This window comes from Papaver somniferum, chromosome 2, assembly GCF_003573695.1.
Source record: "Papaver somniferum cultivar HN1 chromosome 2, ASM357369v1, whole genome shotgun sequence".
Taxonomy (NCBI): Eukaryota; Viridiplantae; Streptophyta; class Magnoliopsida; order Ranunculales; family Papaveraceae; genus Papaver; species Papaver somniferum.
Genome location: NC_039359.1, coordinates 78,253,218 through 78,279,667, shown reverse-complemented (window position 1 = coordinate 78,279,667; position 26,450 = coordinate 78,253,218). Strand labels below are relative to the sequence as shown.

Here is a 26,450-nt window from a genome sequence, read left to right as displayed (position 1 = left end):
GAGTAAATTCATAGCCTCAGTTTTCTTAATAGTTGCTCTGCAATTTGAAGTGCCACTTCAAACCGCAGCTTCTACTACTATATCTTCCACATCATTGCAGCATCTATAGCTTCACTGCAAGCCTCTCTCTCTGAAGGAGGTTAGTTAATCCTCAGGCAGTGGCTCCTCCACATAATCATTCTCAAATGCATCAGCTGGAACCTCATGAATCCTCACCCGCGGCTTTGATGGATCCTTAACAAGAACATACTTCCCCTCTTTCAATTTCATGCACAAATCAAATCAAGAAGGATTATATGCAGAAATATGCCTGTTTTGGACCCTCACTTTCGTTTCTAGGCCTGTTTTTTTATTTATTACAAAACTAGGCAAGTTAAACGGATTCCATCCGTTTTTGTTATCTCAGACAATTTATCGCGTTGACTCGTCAATTTATCGTCAATTACTCATGCAGCGATATCTCATGGATGTGGTAAAATTACTGAAATGTCCTTCACACGTGTGTGTCAGTCACATTAGATAAGATGTCCACGTGTCTCGATAAGATGTCCACGTGCCTCTATTTGGAAGCCTAATCTAACTAACACGACATCTCGAGGATTATTAAACGACCATGATAGTACTTCATTGTTATTATCGACAGCGTGGGAAGGAATCTGGAATAAGAGAAGACAGAGAGAGAGAGATCGATTCATTTAGTTTCTTCTTCTCTCTTGTTCTTCAAAGAGGGTTTTTAGTAGAGAGATAAATCAGTGAAACAGTGTTTTGTTAGTTGAGATTCGAAGAACAAATTGAAGATTTCCTGCTGGTGAAGATGCCGAGACGGAAGAAGCGTTCTACAGAGAGGTAAGAAAAAACCGTAATCTGTTGATTAATGTTCGAATTTGTTCTGCTGATAATTTTCTAGGGTTTCTTAATTTCAAAAATGGGTTTTGCTGATAATGATTAGTTGAAATTGATTTCTAGGGTTTTTTTATGGTTTGTGTGATAATTGATTTCTAGGGTTTTTATGGTTCTAGAATTTGTGTGAGATGGGTTTTCCATAATTTGTCTGATATATATTTTGTTGTTCTTAATTGTAGAAAGCAAGTGGTTCAAGAGGTTACAAATGAGATTAAACAAGACATATTTCCAACCAGAGATATTAAGGTGAAGGATCTAATCAACATTGCTATGTGTTTTGAGTTAAAGGGTTTGTCCAGAGAAGATATGGGTATAAATCAGTTAAAGTCTAGGATTAGTCCTATGTTAAGACTAACCAGTAGGGAGACATTGAACCTTCTATGGTATGTTGATCCATGCCTACCATCAAACATCATTAATGATGTAGAGTTTTGGTTTTTCTGGGAAAATGCAATTGAAGATGAACATGGTTGGATTACATTGTATTTGCAAGTGATGCCACTAGATGAGAATGGTGAGATAGATGTATCTCAGGTTACTGCAGATTCAAAGCCTCCTCCACCACATATGACACCTAAAAAGAATGTGACTCCAAAGAAGCCAGTCTCTAAGACTCCACCTAGACCAGTTGGTTCTAGTGGTTCACCACCCAAGACAGTAACAAAGAGATTTAGGGATGGCAAGACAGTAAGAAGAAGTCAAAGAATACCTAGGATCAAGACAAGAATCCTACTAAAGTATACATTGATTTATCTGATGATGAAGATGTTTCTGATGAAGATGTTTATATTCCACAGTTTACTCAACAAACACAAGCTAGTGTAGCTGAAAATAATCCTGTTTTGGAAGCTAGTGTAGTTGAACCTGAAGAATTGACTCAACACAGTAATGCTGGTGGAGCTGAACAAGCTAATGAGATACTTGGATTTAGGGAATATTTCAATCAAGACTTTTGGGGTCAAGCTAAAACATAGGCAGAAGTGGTGGAAGATTTGATTGCAATTGCCCAAGAGTACAAGAAAAGTGATGAGTACGTCCTGCACTTGAAGAATGTAGAAGAAGATGAATGTAATCCTGATGATGAGTATGTCTTGAAAAATATATCAGACAAAGAAAATGAAGAGAAAGATATCAAGAGTTACAATAAGTTTCTACAAAAAGTTGAGAATGGGTATCTTTTAGATGGTACTGCAAGTGAGAGAAGTGATGATGGTGCAAGTGATGATAAGGATGCTGCAAGTGATGGTGATGATGCTGAAAGTGATGGTGGTGATCCAAACTTTGGGGAGGTGGAGGTTGAGAATGACAAGGAAGGTAATTCATTGCTTCTTTTTTTTAAACTTTATTGGGTTTGATTTTAGATTTGTTTAGTACTAATGCACTTGTCTCTGTGGTTTTGTAGAAGACCATTATGGGAACTTGGTCTCTGACAGAGAAGAAGAAGGTAAATTGTCATTTGTTTTGTAGTCTTTTGTTTTTCTTATTTTTTGTTTGTTTGTTAATGTTTGTTTGAACTCTAACTGAATCATTTGTTTTTGGGAATTTGTATCAGAAATCAACAAGACTGATGGGCTTGAACTTATAGTATCAGAAAGCAACAAGACTGGTGGGCCTAAATGTTCAAAGCCTCATGATAACACACAGTTTGAGGAAGACCATGCACAACATTTTAAGGAGGAGGAAGCTGAAGAGATGTTCCCTGAGGAGTTACTTTTGAACAAGTGGATCCGTATAGCCTAGTGAACGAAAGCAAGTTTGTCAGCAAGAAAGCATTCAAGAAGCATTTGAGAGCCTACTGTGTAAAGCATAAACATTAGGTTAAGTTTAGTGATTCAAACAACTATAATATTAGGGTGAAGTGCATTCATAATCAGAAGACCAAGTGTCCTATGTTCATTTATGGAAGAGTTATGAAGGGTGAAGGAACTACATTTACTCTGAGAAGTTGGAATCTGAAGCACACATGTAATGGAAATGTTAGAGGGGAGAACAGATGTGCAAATCCAACATTTGTAGCTGATTGGTACATGGAAAGGTTGGAGACTCTTGGAAACAAAAACAACATCCCTGATCCTGAGTCACTGGCAAATGAGTTCAACAAAACAATGAAGGTGAACATTAAGTACCATACATCGTGGAGAGCAAGAAATATTGTGTTGCAGAATCTTTATGGTAGCTATGAGGAGCAATACAAGAAAATTCATGCATTCTGTGAAATGGTGAAGGTAACATTACTTTGTTGTAATGGTTAATGTTTGTCTTTAGTTAGAGCAACATGACTTAATATTACAAATTATATGGCATTAACATTACTTTGTTGTAATTGCAGGAAAAAATGCCTGGCAGTGTAGCTAGTTTCTCATATGGAAGCACAGACAACACATTCTTGTCAATGACACTCTGCTTCAAGCCTGCTATAGAAGGATTCTTGGTTGGATGTAGGAAAATCATTGGATTGGATGCTTGCCATTTTTATGGGAAGTATGGTGGTGTGTTAATGGTTGCAACAGGTCTAGATGGACAGAATGGTTTAGTTCCTCTTGGTATAATGGTGTGTATGAATGAAACCATTGAGAATTGGAAGATATTTCTCAAAGACTTGAAAGCTATACTGGGTGAAGACTTGCATTTCACCATTATATCAGACAAGCAGAAGGGGATTAGTGAAGCTTGTGACAAATACTTCTGCTTGGATGAGCACAGATTATGTTTCAGGTAATGTTATATTATTGTTAATCTATTTCCTTTTTTAATATTTCCTAACAATATCAGTTCAATGAATAACTATTACTTGGCTACTTGGCAGACATTTGATGAAGAATTTCAAGTCATACAGCTTACACACTCATTTCTGTAATGCTGCCAAATGTTACAAGAAGAGACACTATCAGGTATTCTCATTTCTCAGAACAATATAATGTAATTGCAAGTATTACAAACATGAGTTTGATACTATTTATGTTTGTTTTAGCAACACATGGATAAATTGTTTGCTGAAGATGATAAAGCTGCACTGTATCTCCTAGATCAAAAACCTGAATGCTGGTCTAGATCTCATTTCTCAAATGATAGCAAGTGTGAGCACATTAACAATAATTTCTCAGAATCTTTCAACAACATGGCCAAGCCCTTCAGGGATAAGCCTATCATTACACTTGGACAAATATATGCTAGCCTGGTGATGGGTCTTTTCTTCAAGAGGAGGAATGAATGTGAAAAGTGGCAGGATGGTCAGATAGTGCCAAAGGTAATGAAGCTTATTACAAAGATGCAGGACTTAACTCATCTGTTTGAGTTAACTGGAGATGTAAGGGGAAAGGTGTATGAGGTCAAGAGTTTTCATGATGCTGTGTTTGTTGTGGATCTTCCCAAAAAGACATGTAGTTGTTTGCAGTGGAAGCTGAGGGGATTTCCCTGTCAACATGTTGTATGTGCTTTAACACCTTTGAGACCAAACTGGGCTGAGTAAGTCACACTCTCTTTTCATTCCAGAGTTTCATTCCTATGTTTTGATTTGTTATGTTCCCTTTATTTTTCCTTTCTCAATCTTGTAAACTGATAATTTGTGGATCTGCTTGTCTGATTTCATGTTGTAGCTACTGTGACCCTATGTACAGTGTGGAATATTACAAAAAGACATATGCTCCAGAGTTTGAACCACTGTCAGCTGAAATTGACTGGGTAAGAGCATTAGTTTTATTAAAAATAAATATATTGATTTAATAATAACAAAGATTCTTTTAGGGTTTCATACATGCTTTATATAGTACACAACCTTTAAGGGTTTCATATCTTAACCAATATCTTCTCTTTCTTTCTTTCTTTCTTTGTGTAGAATATACTGGTAGAGTTCATTAATCCTCTTGTTATCATAAGGAAAACTGGAAGGCCAAGGAAGAAGAGGATTCCTTCTTATGATGAAGCTGGAAGTGTGAAGAAAATGAGAAAGTGTAAGAAGTGTGGAGTTTATGGTCACTATGCAGTAACTTGTGGTGGTGGAGAGGTTGGAAAGAATCCAAAGGAAAACAATCCTAGAACCTGTGTTGATGGCTCAACATCATCTACTTATGTCCCTGAACCATCAAAAAGGAAGTACAACAGAAAGAAACCAGTTGTTAGTGCTTCTGCAGGTGCATCTACTACTGCTAAGGATGTAATGAAGAACAACAACAGTTCCAAAACATGTGTTAGTGAGTCTTCTAAACAAGGTGCTGCAAAATCAGGCCAAGGGAGTAAGAGAAGCCTTCTTCTCAACCTTCTTTCAATCAGAATAACAAACATGTTGGATCTGTCAACAACAAAGTCACCTTCACAGTTGCAGATCCAAAGGGAAAGAAGAAGAAACCAAAGAAGTACATGAAAATCTGATTCTATGTTTGTGTTGGTTGATTTTGTGTTTCAATTTGGTTATCTTTTGTGAATGTATGAATGGATGCTTTTGTAAGACAATGCAAGTTCTGAAATTAAAATAAATTTAGGTTATTATAAAATTGTTGCAGGCTACATTTTCAGTTTTTTCTTAAATTCCTTGCATATTTCATACATTTTACCCTTCATTGTTTCTTTGCTTTCAATGACAAGAGCATTGAAGCCCATCTGAATGCATCACATGATTTCTTCTTGCACACAAGGTATGATGTGTTGAAATTATGTTGATTTTTGCATATCTTCAGTTCTAATTGAGAGTTGCAGTGGTCTTTAAAACATTTTTAAAGCTTCAGTGGACAGTTTGTAACACTGTGATTGTCATCTCCACAGGCAATACAACCATGAGATGATGGAAGCTTGATTGGAAGTGCTGAAGAATTGGAAGAAGCTTGAGAAAACCACTCAAAGTAGTTGCAGGTAGGATTCAAGCATTTCAAGAACAACTTCCATTACTTACATGTGTTTTACACCTCAACAAAGCTCTTACTCCATTACAAGGTACATGTTTGCACCTTGAATAAATCCATGGACATGCCTTTGTTTCATGATCTTCTTCCATTTCACACATTAAACACAGTATCATACTACTTGAAGTACTTGCTTTGTCATTCATACCACCACTCATTTTTTCAGATCTGAAAATGAAGAGAAGCAGATTTATGTGGTTGTGGAGATGTTCATTTATGGACAAGAAGATAAGACTGTCACGTAAGCAGTGCCACGTACGCAGTGCCACGGAAGCAGTGTCAGGTAAGCGGTGCCACGTACGCAGTGCCACGCACGCACTATGTGGTGACGTATACAGAGTCAACACACATCTGGTTGGGTCACAATAACCGATTCAAATAACTTTTAGGTCTTTTTAGTCACAACTAACGACGCTAACTTTCCATTCATCACTTTTGGTCAAAACTTGCCTAATTTGCAATAAATAAAAAAACAGGCCTAGTTTTGCAAACCATAAAAAAAACAGGCCTATTTTTATAAAAATCCCAATCAAGAATTGATTTGACAATACCCCTCGTAAATCCTCATCTCAGGTTGTGCTTGTATCAGACCTTAGGTTTACCGCGTATCAGGTCAGACAAAATATCTTTTTCAAGTTAATGCATCAATACATAGGATAAAACAAAATCATGAAGTGTATGGTCTGTAAGAGTTGTATTGACATCAAGAAATTCACATCAAGTGCAATAATATGTGATAACGTTTTAGTGGTTAGAGATAATTTGATCTTTCCTCTACCATTCAGTCTATTTTGATGAGTTACAAGAACTAATTCATTCCCAAGCAAATAAGCACCAAATGAAAAATCAGTTTATCTTTTTCTAAGCAAGTAGTAAATAGAGATAGAGACAAAGAGAGGAGGAAGAATGGAGAATGTATTACCTGCAGTGACATTGAGTTCTGGAAGTGTGATGCCTATATTAGGTATGGGGACTGCTGCATACCCATTAGTTGAACCGGAAGAAGCGAAATTGGCGTTTTTGAATGCTATCAGGAATGGTTACAGAATTTTTGATACAGCTGCTTCTTATCATTGTGAAGGATTTCTTGGTGAAGCTATAGCTGAAGCACTTCAACTTGGATTAATAAAATCTCGAGACGAACTGTTTATCACTTCTAAGCTCTGGCCCTGTGATGCTCACCCTGACCTTGTCGTCCCCGCTATTCAGAACTCTCTAAGGTAACATATCCTACACACTTAATTTGTTATACATAGATGCACAACGGTAACGTGTTTGCTATGGTGTTAATCACTAGCTTGCCAGCAGTAGAAACTTCCCTTGAAAAAATCTACTACTTCTGTTCTGCTACTAGTAGATTGGATTGTTAAAGGGATATAGAAGTTAAGAAAGTGAGTGGAAATTTCAGCTCCTAGACTGATGAACGATGGAGTCGGACTGATTATAAGTTGTTTTTGTAGGAATTTGAAGTTGGAGTACCTTGATCTATATCTGATACATTTTCCAATAAGCACAAAACCAGCTGCAGGGCTTGTTTTTCCGCCACCGAAGGATGCTTTGCTTCCAATGGATTACAAGTCTGTATGGGCAGCTATGGAAGAGTGTCAAAAGCTGGGTCTCACAAAGTCAATTGGTGTCAGCAACTTCTCTTGTAAGAAGCTTCAAACCATTTTGGACATTGCTAACATCCCTCCAGCTGTTAACCAAGTGAGCTCTCATTTCTCTTTTTCCAGTTTCTTCCTGAAACAAAATCTTGATTAATTATTTGTTAATTTTTTCTTCAAAACGCTGTTTATATTGGTGTTGTATTCGATTCAAAAGGTGGAGATGAACCCAGTTTGGCAGAACTTGAAATTGAGGGACTTCTGCAAGGCTAACACTATCATACTCACTGCCTACTCACCTTTAGGAGCCAGGGGAACCCCGTGGGGGTCTAATGCAGTCTACGAGGAGCGAGTTCTGCATGAAATTGCTGAGGCTAAAGGGAAAACTCATGCACAGGTTTTGTACTGGATATTCCTCATATATTTGTAGCGTAAAATAAAGTAAAAAAAAAATTGGTCTTTGCGACGAATTTCTTATGGAGAGCTTATTGTTTGTAACTGAAATTTGACTGTGTGAGTTTCAGGTGTGTCTGAGATGGGTATACGAGCAAGGAGTTAGTCTTATAGTAAAGAGCTTCAATGAGCAGAGGATGAAGGAAAACAAGATGATTTTCGATTGGGAACTGACTGAAGATGAACTGGAAAGGATAAGCAAAATCCCACAGAGAAGAGGACTTCCAGGTGATATTTTTGTCTCAGAAACAGCACCTTTCAAGACTGTCGAAGAATTCTGGGACGGAGAAGTTTGATTCAACATGGTTTTTCTATAGGTCAATCCTACAATCAGATTATGCAACACAATGCTCTAATAAATCATTTGCCTCACTGAAAGAGATCGGAAAAAGCCTAGTGCTAAGCATGAAACCGGTCTTCCACATCCACCAGCATGAAAAATCCATTTCCAGAATGACATGACATTTTGGTTTGTTTGCCAACTGCTCAGTCATGCTAATGTATTGTCCAGAAATCTTAAGTTTCACTATCATTCTCTGATTAAGAATCAAAATTAAAATTGAAGACAGAATGTAATGTTGAAAATTTAACTACCATCAAAACGATGTCTAAATTTACCATCTCTCTTGTTTCAGAGTCAAAAAAAATAAGAATAGCATGTGACCGCGCGCTCATGGATTCAAAATATTTACGCCGAAAAGATATAGCAGAGTAGGAAGCTACATTCTGCAATGCTGACGAGTAAATTTGTAACCTCAGTTATCTTAATAGGTGTGCTGCCATTTGAAGTGCCACTTCACACCACAGCTTCTTCAACTATATCTTCCACATCATTTGCAACAGCTAGAGCCTCTTCCTCTGTGGGAGGTTGTACTTGTTCGTCCTCAGGCAGTGGCTCCTCCACATAATCATTCTCAAAGGCATCAGCTGGAACCTCATAAATCCTCACCTGCGGTTTTGACGGATCCTTAACAAGCACATACTTCCCCTCCTTCAATTTCATGCACAAATCAACAATTGACTTGACAATTCCCCACATATTGTTAGTGTTGAGGTTAATCTGTGTAGCAAATTCCTTAGGTTTGTATCCAACCACGGATAAAATTGAGTGATTGAAATGATCCCTGGGGTGAACTCTAGAAACATACCCCAATTTCATCATATCAGCACTTGCCAGTAGTGCTTGAGCAGTCCACTTAGCCAATTTGTTAGCATTATTCTTCAGTTCAGTAGCCAAAACTGCTCCTCTCTGAGTTTCCAACTTCTTCCTCCAGTCAATACCTGAATACTTCGGATCAAATTCGTTAAGAGCATTCAAGGTCATAAACGATTGTTGTCCATTAGCTTCCGAAGCACTCTGAACTTCGCACCTAGCTATAAGAAACATATTATCATCAAGCTTCCACCTTCTATAACGATACGCTGCAGATGCAACTTCTTCACCTTCACCAGCAAATGGATTTGGCTCGTCAAATTCAACCTTACTACCATTCCTAACCAAAACCTGCTGCGAAAAGTTCTGATTAATGTAAGCAGCTTCAACACTCAACGAATAAGCCGAATTAATATCCTCTTTAGCTTCAGGCAATGCTACTTCCTGACAAGTCTCATTAACCGATAACAAATCAAGCTGAGAACCATCTCTCTTATCAAAAAACAGCTTATTCCCAACACGCTGAACCACGATATCCCAAGAGTAAACAGATCTTGGTGCACACATCAATGTAGACATAATCGAATCAGTAGCGAACACAGTCGCTTTATCTTCATTCGCGAGTCGACGAATAACAGGATCATCAGTAGTAGTAACCTTAAAGAAATTCCTATTCTTAAACCTCTCCAAACGTTTTTCATTCTTAGGGTTAATCCTATCATAACTACGATCATAGGATTCTAAAGCACCACAGATTAATAAATCCTCAGGATCTTGTACCGAAAACGATAATTTAGAGAAACTCGAAAACGGGATTTGATCTAACATGTTCCATTCAGGTTGAATATCTACAGATGATTTAAAAACTACAGATTCACGACGAGAATTATGATTATTTTTGTTACCAGATCGATTGTAATGACGATCACGTCTAGCTCGCTCTTTCTCTTGTTCGTGTTTCTTAGCTTCAACTTCTTCGTCACGACGCTGTGGAAGTTGACGTTGGTGTTGAAATCTCCATCTCGGAACAAACTTAGGTCTTGCTGGTGCTTTTCCAATAACTTCGTGGAACGGATTTGCAGCAGCATCATCGTCATCAAAAGGTATAGAATCGAAGACGGAACCCTGACCGCTGTTACGGTTTTTGTTGTTGTTGTAGTTTTTAGTCCAATCTGCAATTCGACCTAGTTTTTCAGAACGATTGAAAGGAAGAAAAGGAACGTTTGGTGGATGATTTGGGAGGAGTTGCGATGGTGTTTCCGGTGGTCCCCAACCGCCGGCGTTGAATGGAACTGCGCCTACTTCGAATTCTGTCATCTTTTTTTCTTGATCGGTAATGTTCAGTGATGGAAGATGGAGGAGGATATTAATAGGAGTAGGTTTTTTAGGGTTTCCCAGATTTCATATATATCGGGCAATTCGACGAAGTTCAATTGAGGAAGGTGATTCGTTTTTTATACGATGAGCAATGCGGTTCTGTAACAAACGGGCTTCGCTATCACGCACGCACCGAGTGCGCAAGCTGTTTATATTGTTTGCTGATTCAGCGTCGAGTTCTTACTCGGCATGAGCCAGATATCATGCCAAATGTTTTCTAGTTTGAGTCAGATCTGACTCCGGCCTAACACCTTACTAGAAACCGTTGGAGTCGGGAATAAAATGCACATCAACTCATTTGACCATGCTACTGTCTTATATTTTTGAGTCAAATGAGTCGGATCTGACTCAAAAAAACAAACACCATGTAGATTCAGATGGTCAGACCCAACAGAAAAGAAACGGACATGATGTAAGTCGTGTTCGTTGTATTGTATTTGTACACGAGTGGGTGATGGCACTAGTTTGAAAGTTGAGACAAAAACTGAACTTCCAGTCCACTGACAAAAAAAAAGCCTGCTCAATTATGTATGGAAACACCCGTTCTTATGTGAAAAACAGGGAGCAACAATATTACTGGACGCAAGCAACAAGTAAAATGCTCTTTTATCACTAGTCACTTTCTCTCTTTTGTAGAAAGCCAGTCAATGACTCGACAGTCGACACATTCTTAAGCATTTTCTAAGTTAGTAACAATGATCCATATAGCACTGTAGGGTTTATTGACTTCACGTGTATTAGCGGTAACAATGTAGAGATAATTAAACACTTAACAAAACCTGATATTGAAAAGGATAAGTTCAAGCTTGAACCAAAATTTCAAGCTAAAGGAAATACACTGCACGCATTATAGACGGCCTATATAGATGATGATGGTCTTCGTTCATGAGATGTTTCACGTTTGATATCAAAAGAAGTCGGAAGGGAAAACCTGACCACCACCATCTATTCCTTCAGTCAACAGACGGTTCTTTCTGACCTTCTTTTAAATGGACTGTCTTCAATATTCATCAAACATGCTTAATTAGAAATCTTTGAGCTATGATTCTAAACTTTGACGAGTTTTCCTCTTCTTTGCTTTATCTTCCTCTCTGTACCTCCCTCTTCTCTCTTCCCTGTGACGCTTCTTTGATATCAGTTCTTCTTTGGCCTTCACCGCCTCGTGTGCTTTTCTTTTCTCATTTTCCTTCTGCTTCTTCTTTTTCATCTGTACAGTAAGTGTCAACCACATTAGAGGCAACTTGACTGACTTCGGTATATTGACTGGAAGCTACTGAGTAATACATTACATAACTATATTTTGGTAAGAGCTTTAGCAGAGCCATCAATAACACCCATAAGAAAACAGTTAAAATGGGAACCAAAGTTTTCTACTGAAATATAATCTTCTCAATGTAATTATTTTTACCCTATTAGCGGTCCGTTCAAGAGCAAGATTAGGTGGAAGAAGACAGGCTGACAGTGGAAAATTATTTACTAGGAAGCACAGATAAATTATGTTCATGAAACAGGTTCCGACTTCTGCAAGGATATCCACTATCCTAGATAACATACCATATACTACATTGCTCAAGTCATCAATGTATTCAATTATCCACTGGATAATCTTGAGAACGCACAAATAATGTTGTCTACATTTGATCTAAAACCGGGTCAACTAAAAGATTGCTAGACAAAGTCAGGAAAGAGGAATAGTAACTCCAGTTTATCTGATCATTTGCCTAAAGGGCCTAACCAACTAAACAGGTAAAAAAAAAGAAATAAACTGAATTGTTTGAGTTGTGATCATAAGACTGCTGATTTCTCCATTTCAACAGGCTGCATTCAAGAAGCATGACATTCCAAAATACTGAATATAGGAATTCTACATAGGCTGCAATTTTAGACAAATATTATGGGAGGTAGCTGGATCAGCCTAGAAGTCCATACCTTTTCCTTTTTCAACACCTGAAGCTGAGTGACAAAAGCACGAAATTTTGTGCTGCCTGGGTTCTCTGATAACAGCATGTAGCTTTCCAAGCTTCTTCTTACGAGGAAGATCCTTGGGTTTTGATTCAAATGGGAGTAAAGCTAATAATGTATTTGGGATTACCATCGGATTGAACTTTCGTGGTTTCCGTTCATTTGGCTGTACACAAGAAAAAAACAAAAGTCAGATACGAAAATTGAGAATTTAGAAGTCGTGCACTAAAACCATCTCTGAGTTCGCTTTTGGAGGCAACCTTGTAGAGTGAATCCTTGTTAACAGGAATAGGGAGATTATGCTTTTGCCGAAGCTGAGCTACTGTTCTCATGAGCTGCAAGACACGTCACGCGGTTGCAGGGCCGTCGTTAATGGGTTGAAGAAGCGAGGAACCTCAACTTGAGTCCAAGCACGCAAGAAAACAATATCGCTCATAAGAATCCTGTCCTCAAATGTGCATCTAGCAATTCCTTCTTTAGCTTGACCTCCCTTCCTTTTGGGTTTATTGCCAAGCTCTTCTTTTGCGGCCTGCCAATAATAATACAATTAGAAACACGAGAAACTGGCTTCAACAGGAGATCTGGATCTTCTAATACAGCATCAATGTTGAAACTAACAAATAAAAGGATTGGAAACTATTGTCCTAGATCTTAGATACAACTAGCAACATGCAAGAGCAAACACAAAGGAAACGGATATGTTTCTACTCACCCTCCGAATTGCTGCACCCTCAAACCTAGCGATTTCAAGATTTGATGTAAACATGTCCTTGATAAGAGCAGTTTTCTTGAAGATATTGCAGGGAGTTCCAACTAGCTTGATTTTCTTCACTATCTTCGTGGCATGGTTAAATTCAAGTACGACAGCAGTTGCAAACCATTCAGCAAACAAAATAAAAGTGCAGCAAGCGGAGAAACTATTACGTATATTTTTTAAATCATACTGCATCATTGAAGGTATCATCTAGCACAATAGAAGGTCATATCATCCATGCTTCTGGTCAAAATAAATCTCAGGAAAGTACATAAATTAAGTTTTTTCTGGTTCTGAGCCAGATACTTTCCCGAAGTCAGGGATAAGTAATACGAACATAAAGTTCTGTACTTTTTTAGTGGATTGCTCCCATCTAATCAGTAGCAGAAATTAAACACGAAAATTGGTAATAAGAACTATAATCCGTTCAAGTAGAATACATCAGACCTGATTGTTTGCCACACTCTGTAGAGCAACTACTCCGGTATTGGGAGGTGCAAGGGGGGCCCAGAACGTAGCGAGACAGTGCATGCGTTCGGGAGTGTATTTAAGCATTCGATGCCTTCCATTGCTGTCTTTGATGGCATAAACGAGCATGGTCTGGTAACGTCTCCAACCAATTGAAACAATGATTGGATCTCTTGTCTTCAATACCTTCCCGTGCCATCTATGTCGTTTCAGTCTCGCCTGAAAGAAACAAGGAAGTCCGTTGCACACATGTTACAAACAGACACACAAAGTGCGTGATCATAGAGACAATGAAAGATTATTCAGTTTAACAAGAAATAGTCATAATATTTTTACTATTAAATTATATTCAACAATGAACTTTCGCCCATTTAACAAAGTTCAAAAGCATCATAACAAGTTGATCTGTAAAAGCATCGTAGCTGATAGATGTATCCTTAAAAAGGAAAAGACTACTACGAAGTGGAGTGACAACTGCACAATGACAATGGGTTTTAAAAATAGCATTTCCAATTGTAATGGAAACGAAATGAGGAGAACATGCAAGAGGTGCTGTTAAGGAGGAGTGGGAGTTAAAGTTAACCGTGTAATGAAGCAAACTAACTAACATGTGCTGAGACTAACTGATGGCAATCGGTTGATTTGTTCATAAGCCCTCTGATCAAGATATCAATGATTACTGGGTGAACCTTTTTACGAGTTCAAGCATGAGCAAAGCATGTCTAACTAAGTGTAGCCATCATACAGGTTGGTCACATACTGGTCAGGTTCAAGGCATCCAACTATAACCCTTACGCAAAATAGAATTGTGATACATAGTTAAGAACCAAATTAACTAACATGTACTAAGACTAGTAAGCTATATATAAATGATGGGGTTCTGTTGTTCTGCCCTCTGATCAACACTATCAATGACTATCGGTACCTTCTCTTTCAAATGAGTTCCAGCATGAGCTAAAGCATCTCCAAATAGGTCTATTCAACAAACGGGTTGGTCACATACTGGTGAGGTTTAACACATCCAACTATAAGCCTTACACAAAATAGAGTGGTGAAACATGAATTATCAAGAAAATGTTGTGCATAACATATCGAAAATCCAGACTGGCATAGCTAACTACTAAAATTCTTCGAAGCAAATCGCCTTGCAATTCATATAAAGAACTTAGAGAAGTAATAAAAACCTGCATATATCCAGCATTTTCCTCTCCAAGACTGATACCTCCAATGAGAATAGGATGACAGGGATCAAAATTCTGAACCATCTCATAAGGAACAGAATGCACCTCCAACCTCAAATAAGCCCCTGTTCGGAAACCCTCAATCTCCGGGCGGGTAAGCTCATCAAGATCTTTGAGTTCATCTATATTCCTCTGTTTCCGGATTTCAACCTCCTCCTTCAGCTGCAATATCTAAATATTTTAACAACAGCATGTCACAAACTCAAATTTATTGCAGTATGAAGCCAGTTTACCTTGTCATAATAATCAGAACTATTAGTTTGTGGCCGGTAAAACTTGGACCCATCTTTTATTTCAGTGCCCTCGTCTGGCAATGCAGAACCTCCACGCGTAAATCCCAGTTAAGGTATACATAAATATTTCTGGGTCACAATCTTAGGAAGAAAATGCATGCTGACTCAAAGGAACTAAAAAGTCATGATTTTTTAATCAGGATTTTAGGATGTTAATAATTCCCAGTTCCAGTCCAATGATAGATAGGGGAAGAAACTGCAATATCATTAGGAGAAAGGATATGAATCAAATTTTGCACGCAGTGCCAGCTTCTTAAGCCTCCGCTGCTCAGCTTTGGGGTCAACATCATCCATTGCATCCGTTGATACATCAGGCTCTACATGAGCCCCATACTTCTCTCCTGTTTCTAAATCTTCAAACTCTCCATCAAGAGAAGTATCATCGTCCCCGTTCAATCAGACGCTACAGCTCTACGGGCTGCCTTGGACCAATCTCCGGTGACAAAGCGATCACGAATAGTTTCAGTAAGTTCTCCATCTTTCCAGTCTTTAAGTTTTCCACCAAATAATTTAGAGAAATCCTCTGAAGAAGCATCATCACTCTCCAGTCCATCTCTTGAATTCTAGAACATTGGGAGAAAGAACAATTTGCATATGAGATGAGCTTTAGTTTGACAAGAAGTAAAAATTAAAATCACACCTCCCAGCAGCCATTAGGCCCATCACAACCCAGCTTATATTCGTTGACTATAAAAAAAAAATTGTAGCTTCTACATATTATATTAATAGAAGAACTATATGAGTACCTTTGTCATCTCTCCTTTTAGCTTAAAGAATTCATCACCTTCACTTTCATCATCTTCACGACTACCATGTCCTTCACCGACGGAGGTTGTTGACTTCCCCATGTATTTCCCATATACAAGTTTCATGAGATTAGTACCGTTCCTTGATATGGTTCTCTCTATCAACGATTTTTTCCACTTGGAGGCATTTCCCAACCCATCATCTTCTATGAGATACGTAAGACAAGGCGGAAGACCGAAACACAACAGAAAGCATCAGCAAATAGAAACCTATATATTTATTCTTGCTTTCAAAAAAATTCAGGCATTGATTACGAGAACCTTAAAATGGGGGGAAAAAGGAATTGGATTGTAAGTTAAAGCTTCGGTTCCATATTCACACTTTCATTGACTGTATAGTTAGGAATGAAAGGTTAGAAAGTACCATTTTCTGTATGGTCTTCTTCATCCTGATCTGAAAATTCTGAACCTCCAGATGAATGCCAACCATCACCGTCTTTGTTGTCCTCCCTATCTTCATCATCAAAGTCCTAACATGAATCAAGAGTTAAGACAGTACGCCACAAATACAAGGTGTAACTTGCATAAAGAGTTGTAATATCGAATAGAATGAAACCATGGACAAAGACAGGGGCGGAAAACAAAGACAGATGCCAAAATGCAAAGCCCAGTGATGTGACGATGAACTTAAACAAATATATTGCATTCTCTTTAATCAACTAACTGATATGAACATATCTATTTCCACGAGAACGTTAAGAATCACCGAACAGAGAATCCCAAAGGTAGTGCATATAGATATCAAAATAAACTCATGTTGACAAGATTGTGGCCTTTTGGTGATCCAGATAAATAGATAATAAAAATTCATTATTTTGCAAAAATTAAAATAACTGCGGTCACTACCTTCAGATCAACAGCACTTCCAAAGATTGCTTTTCTTCTTACCCTTCCATTGGGGAACTCAATCTGCTCTTCTAACTTAGACTTAGAATCATGTAACATATCAGCACCCCCATCTTCTCCTGAAGAGCCATCGCCTACTCTATCATAACCATCATCCTCATTTTCAGCACTTCCAAGCTTTCTGCCAGTGTTGCCTTCGTCATCCACATCATCTTTATCATCAGACACATTATTTCCTTCCAGGAAAGCAACTTGGCCTTCATGTCTATCTTCTGAATTACTACTGAAAACAGAAATACCACTGTTTTTCAATTTCTCATCAAATGAATATTTAGTATCTTGAAGTAATTTTACCAACTCCTCGCCCACGTCACGATCATTTCCTAGTATAGAAGCATTTCAGTAAGCAAAAAAATTGATCACAGAAAATCTATGTAACACTAACACGTGCTTGACAGAAGGGATTTAGTGTTGGAACTAATTCGTAATCTAGAGTTACTTTTACTGTTTAATAAAATCTTGTAATGAATAAGTGTGAACAAGATGGAATGAGTCGGCTCTAAAAGAAATATCTAGAGAAAACTAGAGATAAAAATGAGTCGGTTATTGTAGTGTGAAAAGAAGAAAGTGTAACTAGTTGGTCAAGATAAAATTGAGAACAGAATTCTCTAGAGTCTGTTAAGCGTCAGTCGAACTAGTTTGGTCAAGAAAAATCTAGAGAATTGTATGGTCGGTAAACAAAGCCTATAAAAAGGCAGTGAGTCCATCTGTAACAACTTGAGCAAGCACATCAATAGATCAGAGAGTTTCAGTGAGTTTAGTCTTGCTCCACCATGAGTATGAGAGTTCCAACAATATAAAACTCCATCAAACTTATGAGAGTTCCAAACATCTAATATCCAACAAGTTTCTACTCTGAAACAATCATACTACCGGTGTGTGGAGAAGTAGCTATACAGTTTACAGATAATGGAGCTAAGTATCACCTTTTCGAACAGCTTTCCCATTTGCCTCAACATTAGAAAACTGAACAGAGTGATCAGGAATCTCTATGTATACCGCATCCTTGTCATAGAGAAGATCCCCAAGACCAGACATAGGCACATAAAAGAGTCTTTCCTTTCCCGCAACCCCTTTTTTTTGGCAGCAGATGGTAAAGGGCATGGATCGGCTAAACTAGTAACACCAGCTAGTGGGAAATCACCAACACCAGCAATATGCACCTGGAAGATATGAACTTGAATCAGTCCATCTACTTGTAGCATATAATGCAAGCAAAACAATACCGGAAAACAACAAGTACATATGTTTGCAACAGAAAAACTGGACAGCATATATAGAAGTTTCACATAGTGGGAATCCGACAAGTTGATAGTGGAATTTTGCTTTCAAACTAAGCTTGGGGTTCAGATAAAACGTGTTAATACGATTCGTAACTATAACTTTCGCATTTAACCGTCATCTTTCTTAGCATCAAAAGCTAACAGAACTAATATTAACTGAATTAATAAATAAAAGAAAAATATCTAAGCCTAGGGAACCCATTTTCGTTTTTACCTTTGGCATATATAGAGAAATTACTTTTTATTTGTTTCCTCACATTAAGCAGGTCTTTTACAGGTTTATAAAATATGAACAAAATTACAAACTGGATGAGAATGTGTTTCTGCTTGTGTGTAAAACCATGATCAATATTTTATTCAGAAGTATGTTATATCAATTAGATATTCTCGTACTAACATAACAATCAACAGAACAAACATAATACAATACGCTATGATACATGATAAAGCAACAAAACAAGAAGAATGTGTTGACAGAGGTCATCTCTTCATGTAGCCTGATGAGCTAAAAGGATGTTTGCCATTCAATGCACTAATAAATTATACTGAGATTTGAGGTAGCCAAGGTAATCTGGCTTAAATAAGTACCTTGGTTCCTTTCTTAATATTACAACCTCGGACATAACCATATAAAGTTATGCTACTGTCACATTTTTTGTCCATGTGCACTCTATCTGGAGATCTTCAAAACGATCTACCAGCACATATGGATGTGCAGCTCGCCATGATAAAGGATGAAATTTCATAACGAATCTTGCCAGATTGTGAACTTCACGTTTCGCATACCTGTAATCATAGACACGATATAAAACATGATGGACAAGCAGCTTTCTATGAGTTTACTGTTCCAGTTTTTTTTATTTTCTTTTGTCGAGCCCCTTGAATTTCAAATTGGCTAATAGTATGGTGAAATGGTATACAGCAGAAAAATGAGTTACATAGTGCTGCTTTGCTATATTCATTTCAGATAAACTTACCCCCCATGGATGAGACCAGATAAGTAGAACAGTTTTGCTCCATCATAGATTTCAGTCCAGAAACGATGTTTGAGGTGCTGCTTGGTTTTTCTAAGATTTTTTACATCTTTGACCTTGTCCAGATGTGTAAGCACCCCCATAACCTTTGGAAAGCCGTGAACTGGTAACATGTTAAGGAACTCAAATGTTTCCTGTAATAGCAGCAAAAGCATTTTCCAGCATAAGAAAACTCCAGTAACTAGCTTCTTAAAAAAATGAAACTACTTCAAGTAACAAACGCAACCAGAAGAAAAAAAATTCTAACATTTATCCATAGACATAATAACTTTCATTCCAATATGAACAAAGGCTGAGTTTTGCGTAATAATGATACAGGTACATAAATTGATGTCAGATATTGGGATAAGGTGTCTGTCATTGTCAGCTAACAAAAATGGGGCCAAGGTTGTACAAATACAGTTATACATACTTACTTGTTTCAGTAAAAATGTGATTTAGTTTCTAGTTACAGATGTATGCAAGATATTAAAACAGATTCACAGAATAGTATAGGTATTCAAACAAAATTACAGTGAGTACAAGAACATACAGCTACAATTAGAATGTATGAGTAACCGCCAGTGTTTGACACGAGTGTATATGTTGATATTGACACGGGCAAATGGGGTGTCATTATATAGAAGTAAACTGAAAAAAGAAAGTAAAGCTCTGGTAAAGAACCATGTAAGACTTAGATAGTGTTTGTGAAAACTGAATAACGATCTGAAATAAATTGGCCTCTTAAGAAAAAATGTTTAAAATAAAAACATGGTGATTGGCCTCTTAAGAAAAAATGTTTAAATTAAAAACATGATTCACCAAATAGGCAAAGACAAGATTGAGATGCTCGGGGAGTGTGAATAAAATAATTGAAAGAGCTCAATAACCTCTTAAACCATTAAGATGGATGGATTAAGTATCAGCTACTGGGCCAAACTATTAGGCAGTTTTTTACTCCAAACCAACAAAGTCAGAGACATTGGTTCTTAATGAGAGAAAACTAGAGTGTCAGGCAAGGAGAGATAGGCATGCAATCTGGACTCACCATCATTTTCATTATCTTCATTGATGGTAAGATGTCTATCATGATAAACTTAATGGAAATAAAACATACAAACCCAGAAAACAAGCGGAAAGGAAAACAAAAGAAACATGAAATTGCACAGTAGATTGATAGCGAGACAGGATTATTAACTTTTTAAGATTCTTAACGTGTAACAATCTTCGCAAAATTCAGGAAATTATCAATAGAATGAACTCCAGAATTGTAATAGATGGTGAGCATGGGTGACCAGAGGTATTTAACACTTGAATGTTATCTAAAAATGATGCAACAGGTAGTAAGTACTGTGAACCTAGAGCTGTAACTATAGAATGTGACTGCAGATACAACTGGATACTGGAATATAGTTAACTCATACAAAAACCTCACTCAGAACTCACTAGAACTTACCATTTCAAACCCGAAACTTCCATCAATTAGTAATAATGCTAAGTCAGCATCCTTTGCAGCATCGATCATCCCATTAACATCATTGGGGCACTCCACAAATTGTAGCCGCCTTTGTTTACCTACCAAGAACATCCAAACAAAACTATTACCATGCCAATCAAAAACGATAGGCGAATGTAGATTGAGTAATTCAAGACCACAAGCAAATTATACCTGATACAATTGTAATGGGGCCTTTAACTTCATTTAGAGTATGCTTGGTGTAATGCTTTACTACCGATTTAATCAATAGGGACTTGCCAACCTGCAACACAAAAATGCCCCAACCACGGGAGGTTTAATCAGCTATTACCGAACGAAGCATAACCTAATTATCAAATTAACCATCAGCTATCACATAATTACCTTGGGAGGTCCATGCACTACAACAATATACGGAGCTGGCACGATCAATCGTCGGAACATGAAGTCTGCGTTGCTCTTTCTCGGCAGCTCGGCATTGTAATCTCTTCGCCTTATTTGACGAGTTAAATGCAAATGCCTACAGTTGCATAAAGGAAAATACATAATTAAACCAATGTTACAAACAATCAAGCTATAAAAACTGATCAGCGAGTAACGAAAAAGAAAATTCACTTTTGGGTTGTGAGTGATCTGCTCTTGAGATGCGTCGTCCCGTTTCCATTTGTTAGTTTGATCCTTTTTCTCAGATGAAGGACCAGCTTGACGAGATCTATGTGACTTGTGAGATTGTGGTTGAGAACTAGAAGAAGGAACCGCCATTGTAGTTCCTTAAACCCCTAGAAAGAAACTCAGAACAACAGTTAAAGAAACTGGTTGTTGTTATTGTTGTTGTTGTAAAAATCAACAGGAAGAGGAAACTCCAGGTTTGTTTATTCGATCTAGGTTTTTTCCTTCCTTTTTAGTGTTTAAAGAAAAAATCTACGCTTAGCTCAAATAATTTAATCCTAGGAATTCAATTATGGGGTAATCCACTTCCATGAATTGAATTCCAAGGAATGATGTTAAGAATTCATATATACATGTGTTGCTTGATGAAATTAAGAAAAGTTTCAGAGAGAGATAGAGTTTTTTTCTTTTTAATTGTGTCATTGTGGTGATGATGACTGACACTACAGATCAGAGAAGAAGGTGGAGTTAATGTTGATGGTGGTGATGACCGGGACTTGCGAAAGAGACGTACTAAGAGAGTTCCCAAAGAAAGATCGGGTTTCCTTTCTTAACGAGATTATTGCTGGGGTAATGAAGTTCTTTTCCATAAATTACCTTGAATTGGATAATAGTTGCATCTTTCCGTTGAATGCAATGAAAGCACAAGTTTTGAGGGAGATTCTCTTTTCTGGCTGTTTGGTTCTGAAGTATTATGGATTGATATTATTATTGTTGTTGTTGTAGGACGAATCTACTGATGATGAGACAGAAGTCCCAATTCTTCAACCTGCTCCATATATTATTGTAGTTCATGGACCTCCCAAGGTAATTATCAGTGTGTGATTGAGATTAGTGTTTTTACTGGAAATCCGTTTTTGAAAATTTAAGGGCTTAAATATGGGATCTGTAGGTTGGAAAGTCCTTGTTGATTAAGTCTCTTGTAAAGTATTATACCAAGCATGATGTCGCTGATATCACAGGCCCCATTACGATCGTAGCAGGTGTACTTCTTCATGGCCTTGACTTATTTTAACTAGACCACATCGATAGTTTGTAGACATATTACTTTCACAGTCTCGTGGTGCTTTTGGTTGAGTGTATTTTTGTTACGTGAACAAAGACGGATACAGTTTGTGGAGTGTCCTAATAATGTCAATGGCATGATTGGTGCCGCAAAGTATGCTGACGCAGTGATATTCGTCATCGATGTTAGTTTTGGGTATGAAATGGTATGCTACACTTTACGTTTGTGATGCACAAGTTTATAACATTCGGCATGGGTGCTTACAAACTTCTGTCAAGTGTATTTTTATTGTTTTAATAAAACCAATGCATTTGTTGATTTCAGGAAACGCTCGAGTTTGTTAACCTTTTAAAAGTTCACGGCATGCCCACGGTGATGGGGGTGTTTACACATCTTGACTGCTTTAAAAATAAAAAAGATAACGATGAGATACGGACAGCGCACTTCAAAAAAGATTTCAGGAATGAAATATATGAAGGAGCACAAATATTTTGTGTATCTGCTCCAGTTGACAAGACGTAAGTATATTTGAACGAACATATCTAACTAGCTTCATTAAGTTCTTATGTCTAACACCTTGGCATTTTGCCTACAATTTTTAGCCTATTTTTGATTCCAACGGACTCATGAAAAGATTAAAAGGAATAAGATAGTAAGTTCAAGGAATGTACGACATGCTTTCTTATCCAGCTTGTGATGAGCAGGTATCCGGATCATGATATTTGCTAACTGGCAAGCTTCATATCGGGTATGGAATTCCATCCGTTGTCATCGCGAGCTGCACATCCTTATGTGCTGGTAGATCGTTTTGAAGATGTCACTTCTAGATTAAGACTGGATCAAAATTGCAATAGAGACATAATTTTTTATGGGTATCTCCGGGGTTGTGATATCAAGAATGGAACAAAGGTACTTCTTTTACACTAGTTTTCTTTCTTTTGCCACATGTTGTACTTGGCTGAGTAACTTAGCTGTGTTTTGGCAGGTGCATATTGCTGGCATCCATGATTTCCCTTTAGCTGACGTTACAAGCGTAGGTGAAACTCCCCCTGTACTAGGTGAAACTCCCCCTGTACGAGATGTTGATGGCAATGATATGAAGGTACCCACTTCAAATATTTTTGTTTTACTCTTTGCTTGAGATAAACAGTTATGCGTATCTATCTTCTAGACAGTAGAAAGGTGACGGTGTATTCTCATATTCTATGTTGCAATGAATACTTCGATTCAGATGCAGATAATATAAACAAAGACGGCGTTCTTCCTCAGGAAACTCGATTTAAGAAAGATACTTTCAGAATGGGGTCTTATCTAATGCTTAAGGTCTTCAGTGTTCCTTCTGAGATGGTCAATTATCATGATCCCTGTCGGCCTATTCTCATTGGAGGTATCAGTCCTGAAGAGAATTTTAATGGAAGTATCTCGGTCAGTGTGCCTTCTCTAAGTTTTAGTTTAGTACTGGATACCATTTCTTAGCACCTGTCCCTGTTATATGAAATCTTCGCTTTCTATTTAATTGTGTAATTGCTAAAAAGGAAGAGATTCTATGTGCATGCTTTGATATTTGAATAGTTGAGTGTAGTTCATTTGTAGAATATTTTTGTTGTCTATTGCAACCTAACTTAGGATTTGCCTATCTGCCTGTATTTTCATGTATTATGTGATTTTTTCCAGGAGAGATTTGAGAGACACGGTCTGCATACAAAATCATTGAAGGCAAGAGATCCTATCATTGTTTCCGTTGGTTGGAGAAGGTACCAAACGTCACCTCTCTATGCCCAGGAAGACTTCCGTAAAATTCTCGAATTCATTCCTGAAGATAAGCCCTGTTCTGCAACGTTTTGGGGTCCTTTTGCAACTAATGGAACTAGAGTCGTTGCTGTACAGAGTCTGGCAGATAACAAGGTCTGATGTATTCTATCTTCCATTTATTTATATTTCCTTGGTAATGAGATTGTCCTTCAGTTAATTTTTTTTTCTTGCTTATGAAGTGGATTCTTATTATATTTAGCTTCCTTTTTAATTCACAGGCAGCTTTTCGTATTTTAGCAACTGGTGAAGTAATTGGTTTTAGCCGTGCCCCTTGTTTATCTGTGAAGACATTGGTCGGAACTCCTTGCAAGATCATCAGCAAGACTGCTTTCATCAAGGACATGTTTACATCAGATTTTGAAGTTAAGGAGTATAAAGATGTTACAGTTAAGACTGAGAGTGGAATTCTGGGGAAGGTTAACGAGGTTAGTGTACCTCTCTTCAGTATATGCTCGAGTATTGTTACTTTTGTTACCTAAATTATGGCGCAAATAGGCCATCCATTTATCCATGCTGTAATAAAATTTGTGCATGAGCAGAATTACTGAAATTTGTGCATGAGCAGAATTACTGTGGTCATTCCCATATTGGTTTCCAGCTGTTTCGTGTGTTAAGAGTTCAAGAACTTCACTAATGGGTTATAGAGTTGTCAGGATTTGTTTCTCTCAAGTCAATGTCCAAATCGCATACATATTTGTGTTGATCAGTTTTATTGATTCTAATGTAAATGTCATTCTGCAGGCTGGCACAAAGGAGTTCTTAAGTACACTGAAATGGAAGTTTGGTCAAGAAGAAGAAGATAGGTGGTTGATCAAGAGACCTAAATTATTATTTGTAGTGAAGGAATAGTTTTCAATCGGATTATCTATTCGCTTTTTTATTTTGTTATTACAGATGAGTGGATCTGGCATTAAAATATCTGTATTTAAACTAATCTTAACTCCGGTTTTCTTTTGAAACCAACACTATCATCAGGTAACTTCTAAGTATTTGATATCAGTTGGGGATGATAGACATGCAGTACCTCCAGATTACCCAGTACTTCAAGGTCTTTCCGCCTAACTAGCAAACATAAAAACTATGGAGTTGCATTTTCTTTTTGAATTGAAAGAATGAATTATTATAATAATATAATAAAATGTCATCAATCAGTGAAGTAATAAAATGTCATCAATCATTCTTGAAAACACTGTTATAAAACCCGGCTAAATTGGGACATATGTCATTTAATTGGGGCCTATAGCTACATGAAAAATAGGGTCATTAAGAAATAATTCATAGAAACCTCTTATCCGTTATTTATATTAATGTCTAATATATCCTTGTTAAATTAGTGCTAATTCGGATTATTAAATAATGTTTAATCAAGTTAATCCTAAAATTAACTTTCATTAATGCATCACTTGTCAAAAATTTAAGATTTTTTTCAAAATACTCGATCCAGAATCGGTTGATGTTAGTGATTTTGTAAACCGATTCTGGATTGAGTTTAAACCAAATAACACTGTCAACCCAGAATCGGAGTTTGACCAATATCCACAAAAACCGATTCCAAGAATCGCTTTTTATATGTCTATATAATCTGATGATGCCTTACTTTCAGAAACAAAATATTCATTATATAGTTTAGGAAATCAGCGCACTACATATATAGGATTCAGTATGGGAATTCTAGAATTTGACACATCAAATGCTCGTCAATGAACCTCCGAGCACGTCGGTACAACGTCGTATATTCTTTGTGGTGAATGAACTTAGTTTACCCATTAAGAATTCTCCATAGCCCGTTGAAACACTCCAGCTGAAATTCAATGAATTCTTAAATGTTAGTATGTGAACTTTTAACATATGTATAAAAATGATCGCATTACTCACGTTTTCCCTAGGAGGAGCTCTTGGATGACAGTGGTACACCATATTTCTAACTTTTACGTACTCTCGCATTGCGCTTTTTATGTATTGGAATCGAAAAGCCAAGTCTCTCCATTTACGGTTATTGGGATTTGCGGTACGCCCGTAAAAGAACTCTTTAACTCTCTTCCAAAACATTGAATAGATTTCATTCGGACGTTCACGGAACGTATTAGCAAACGATTTAACCAGACACAAATCTTCAAACAGTTCTCATTCCATTTTCTAGGTTAAGTGTGTGATGTGGGAGTGGCTCAAAGAGGTTGTCCTTATATAGATGAAGTCTCAACGGCTATTTTTTTTTAATTCAATTCACACAATCGGATTTTAGATATGACCACATAGACAGATTGTGTCCTTACAAAATCATATAAAATATGCCTCTCATAAATCGGGCTTTTGTAATGCAAATGTAATCCGATTCTTAAAGTTACAAAACTTTTCTTCATAGCAATCGGATTACA

The 26,450-nt window shown here is 37.3% G+C and overlaps 4 protein-coding genes and 1 pseudogene across 4 annotated transcripts; 3 read left to right on the top strand and 2 right to left on the bottom strand.

Annotated features, from left to right (window-relative positions):
• Positions 1-2,813: 2,813 nt before the first annotated feature.
• Positions 2,814-5,263, top strand: LOC113351442. Its single transcript, XM_026595426.1, has 6 exons — positions 2,814-3,128; positions 3,233-3,618; positions 3,710-3,794; positions 3,875-4,368; positions 4,500-4,584; positions 4,739-5,263. The coding sequence occupies exons 1-6, from the start codon at positions 2,814-2,816 to the stop codon at positions 5,261-5,263; spliced, it is 1,890 nt and encodes a 629-aa protein (XP_026451211.1).
• A 1,320-nt stretch (positions 5,264-6,583) lies between these two features.
• LOC113348124 (non-functional NADPH-dependent codeinone reductase 2-like) lies at positions 6,584-8,474 on the top strand. The gene is made up of 4 exons (XM_026591829.1): positions 6,584-7,018; positions 7,259-7,505; positions 7,620-7,799; positions 7,927-8,474. Exons 1-4 carry the CDS (start codon positions 6,705-6,707, stop codon positions 8,149-8,151), a joined length of 966 nt encoding a protein of 321 aa, XP_026447614.1. The 5' UTR covers positions 6,584-6,704; the 3' UTR covers positions 8,152-8,474.
• LOC113348123 (eukaryotic translation initiation factor 3 subunit D-like) lies at positions 8,362-10,407 on the bottom strand. The gene has a single exon (XM_026591828.1). It carries the CDS (start codon positions 10,323-10,325, stop codon positions 8,652-8,654), a length of 1,674 nt encoding a protein of 557 aa, XP_026447613.1. The 5' UTR covers positions 10,326-10,407; the 3' UTR covers positions 8,362-8,651.
• Positions 10,408-11,424: 1,017 nt separating this feature from the next.
• Positions 11,425-21,350, bottom strand: LOC113353595 (annotated as a pseudogene).
• Positions 21,351-21,549: 199 nt separating this feature from the next.
• On the top strand, positions 21,550-24,924 carry LOC113351440 (ribosome biogenesis protein bms1-like). The gene is made up of 12 exons (XM_026595425.1): positions 21,550-21,554; positions 21,707-21,827; positions 21,984-22,064; positions 22,150-22,242; positions 22,370-22,468; positions 22,588-22,781; positions 23,001-23,172; positions 23,249-23,351; positions 23,495-23,688; positions 23,938-24,168; positions 24,294-24,500; positions 24,817-24,924. The coding sequence occupies exons 1-12, from the start codon at positions 21,550-21,552 to the stop codon at positions 24,922-24,924; spliced, it is 1,608 nt and encodes a 535-aa protein (XP_026451210.1).
• The last annotated feature ends 1,526 nt before the right edge of the window (positions 24,925-26,450 follow it).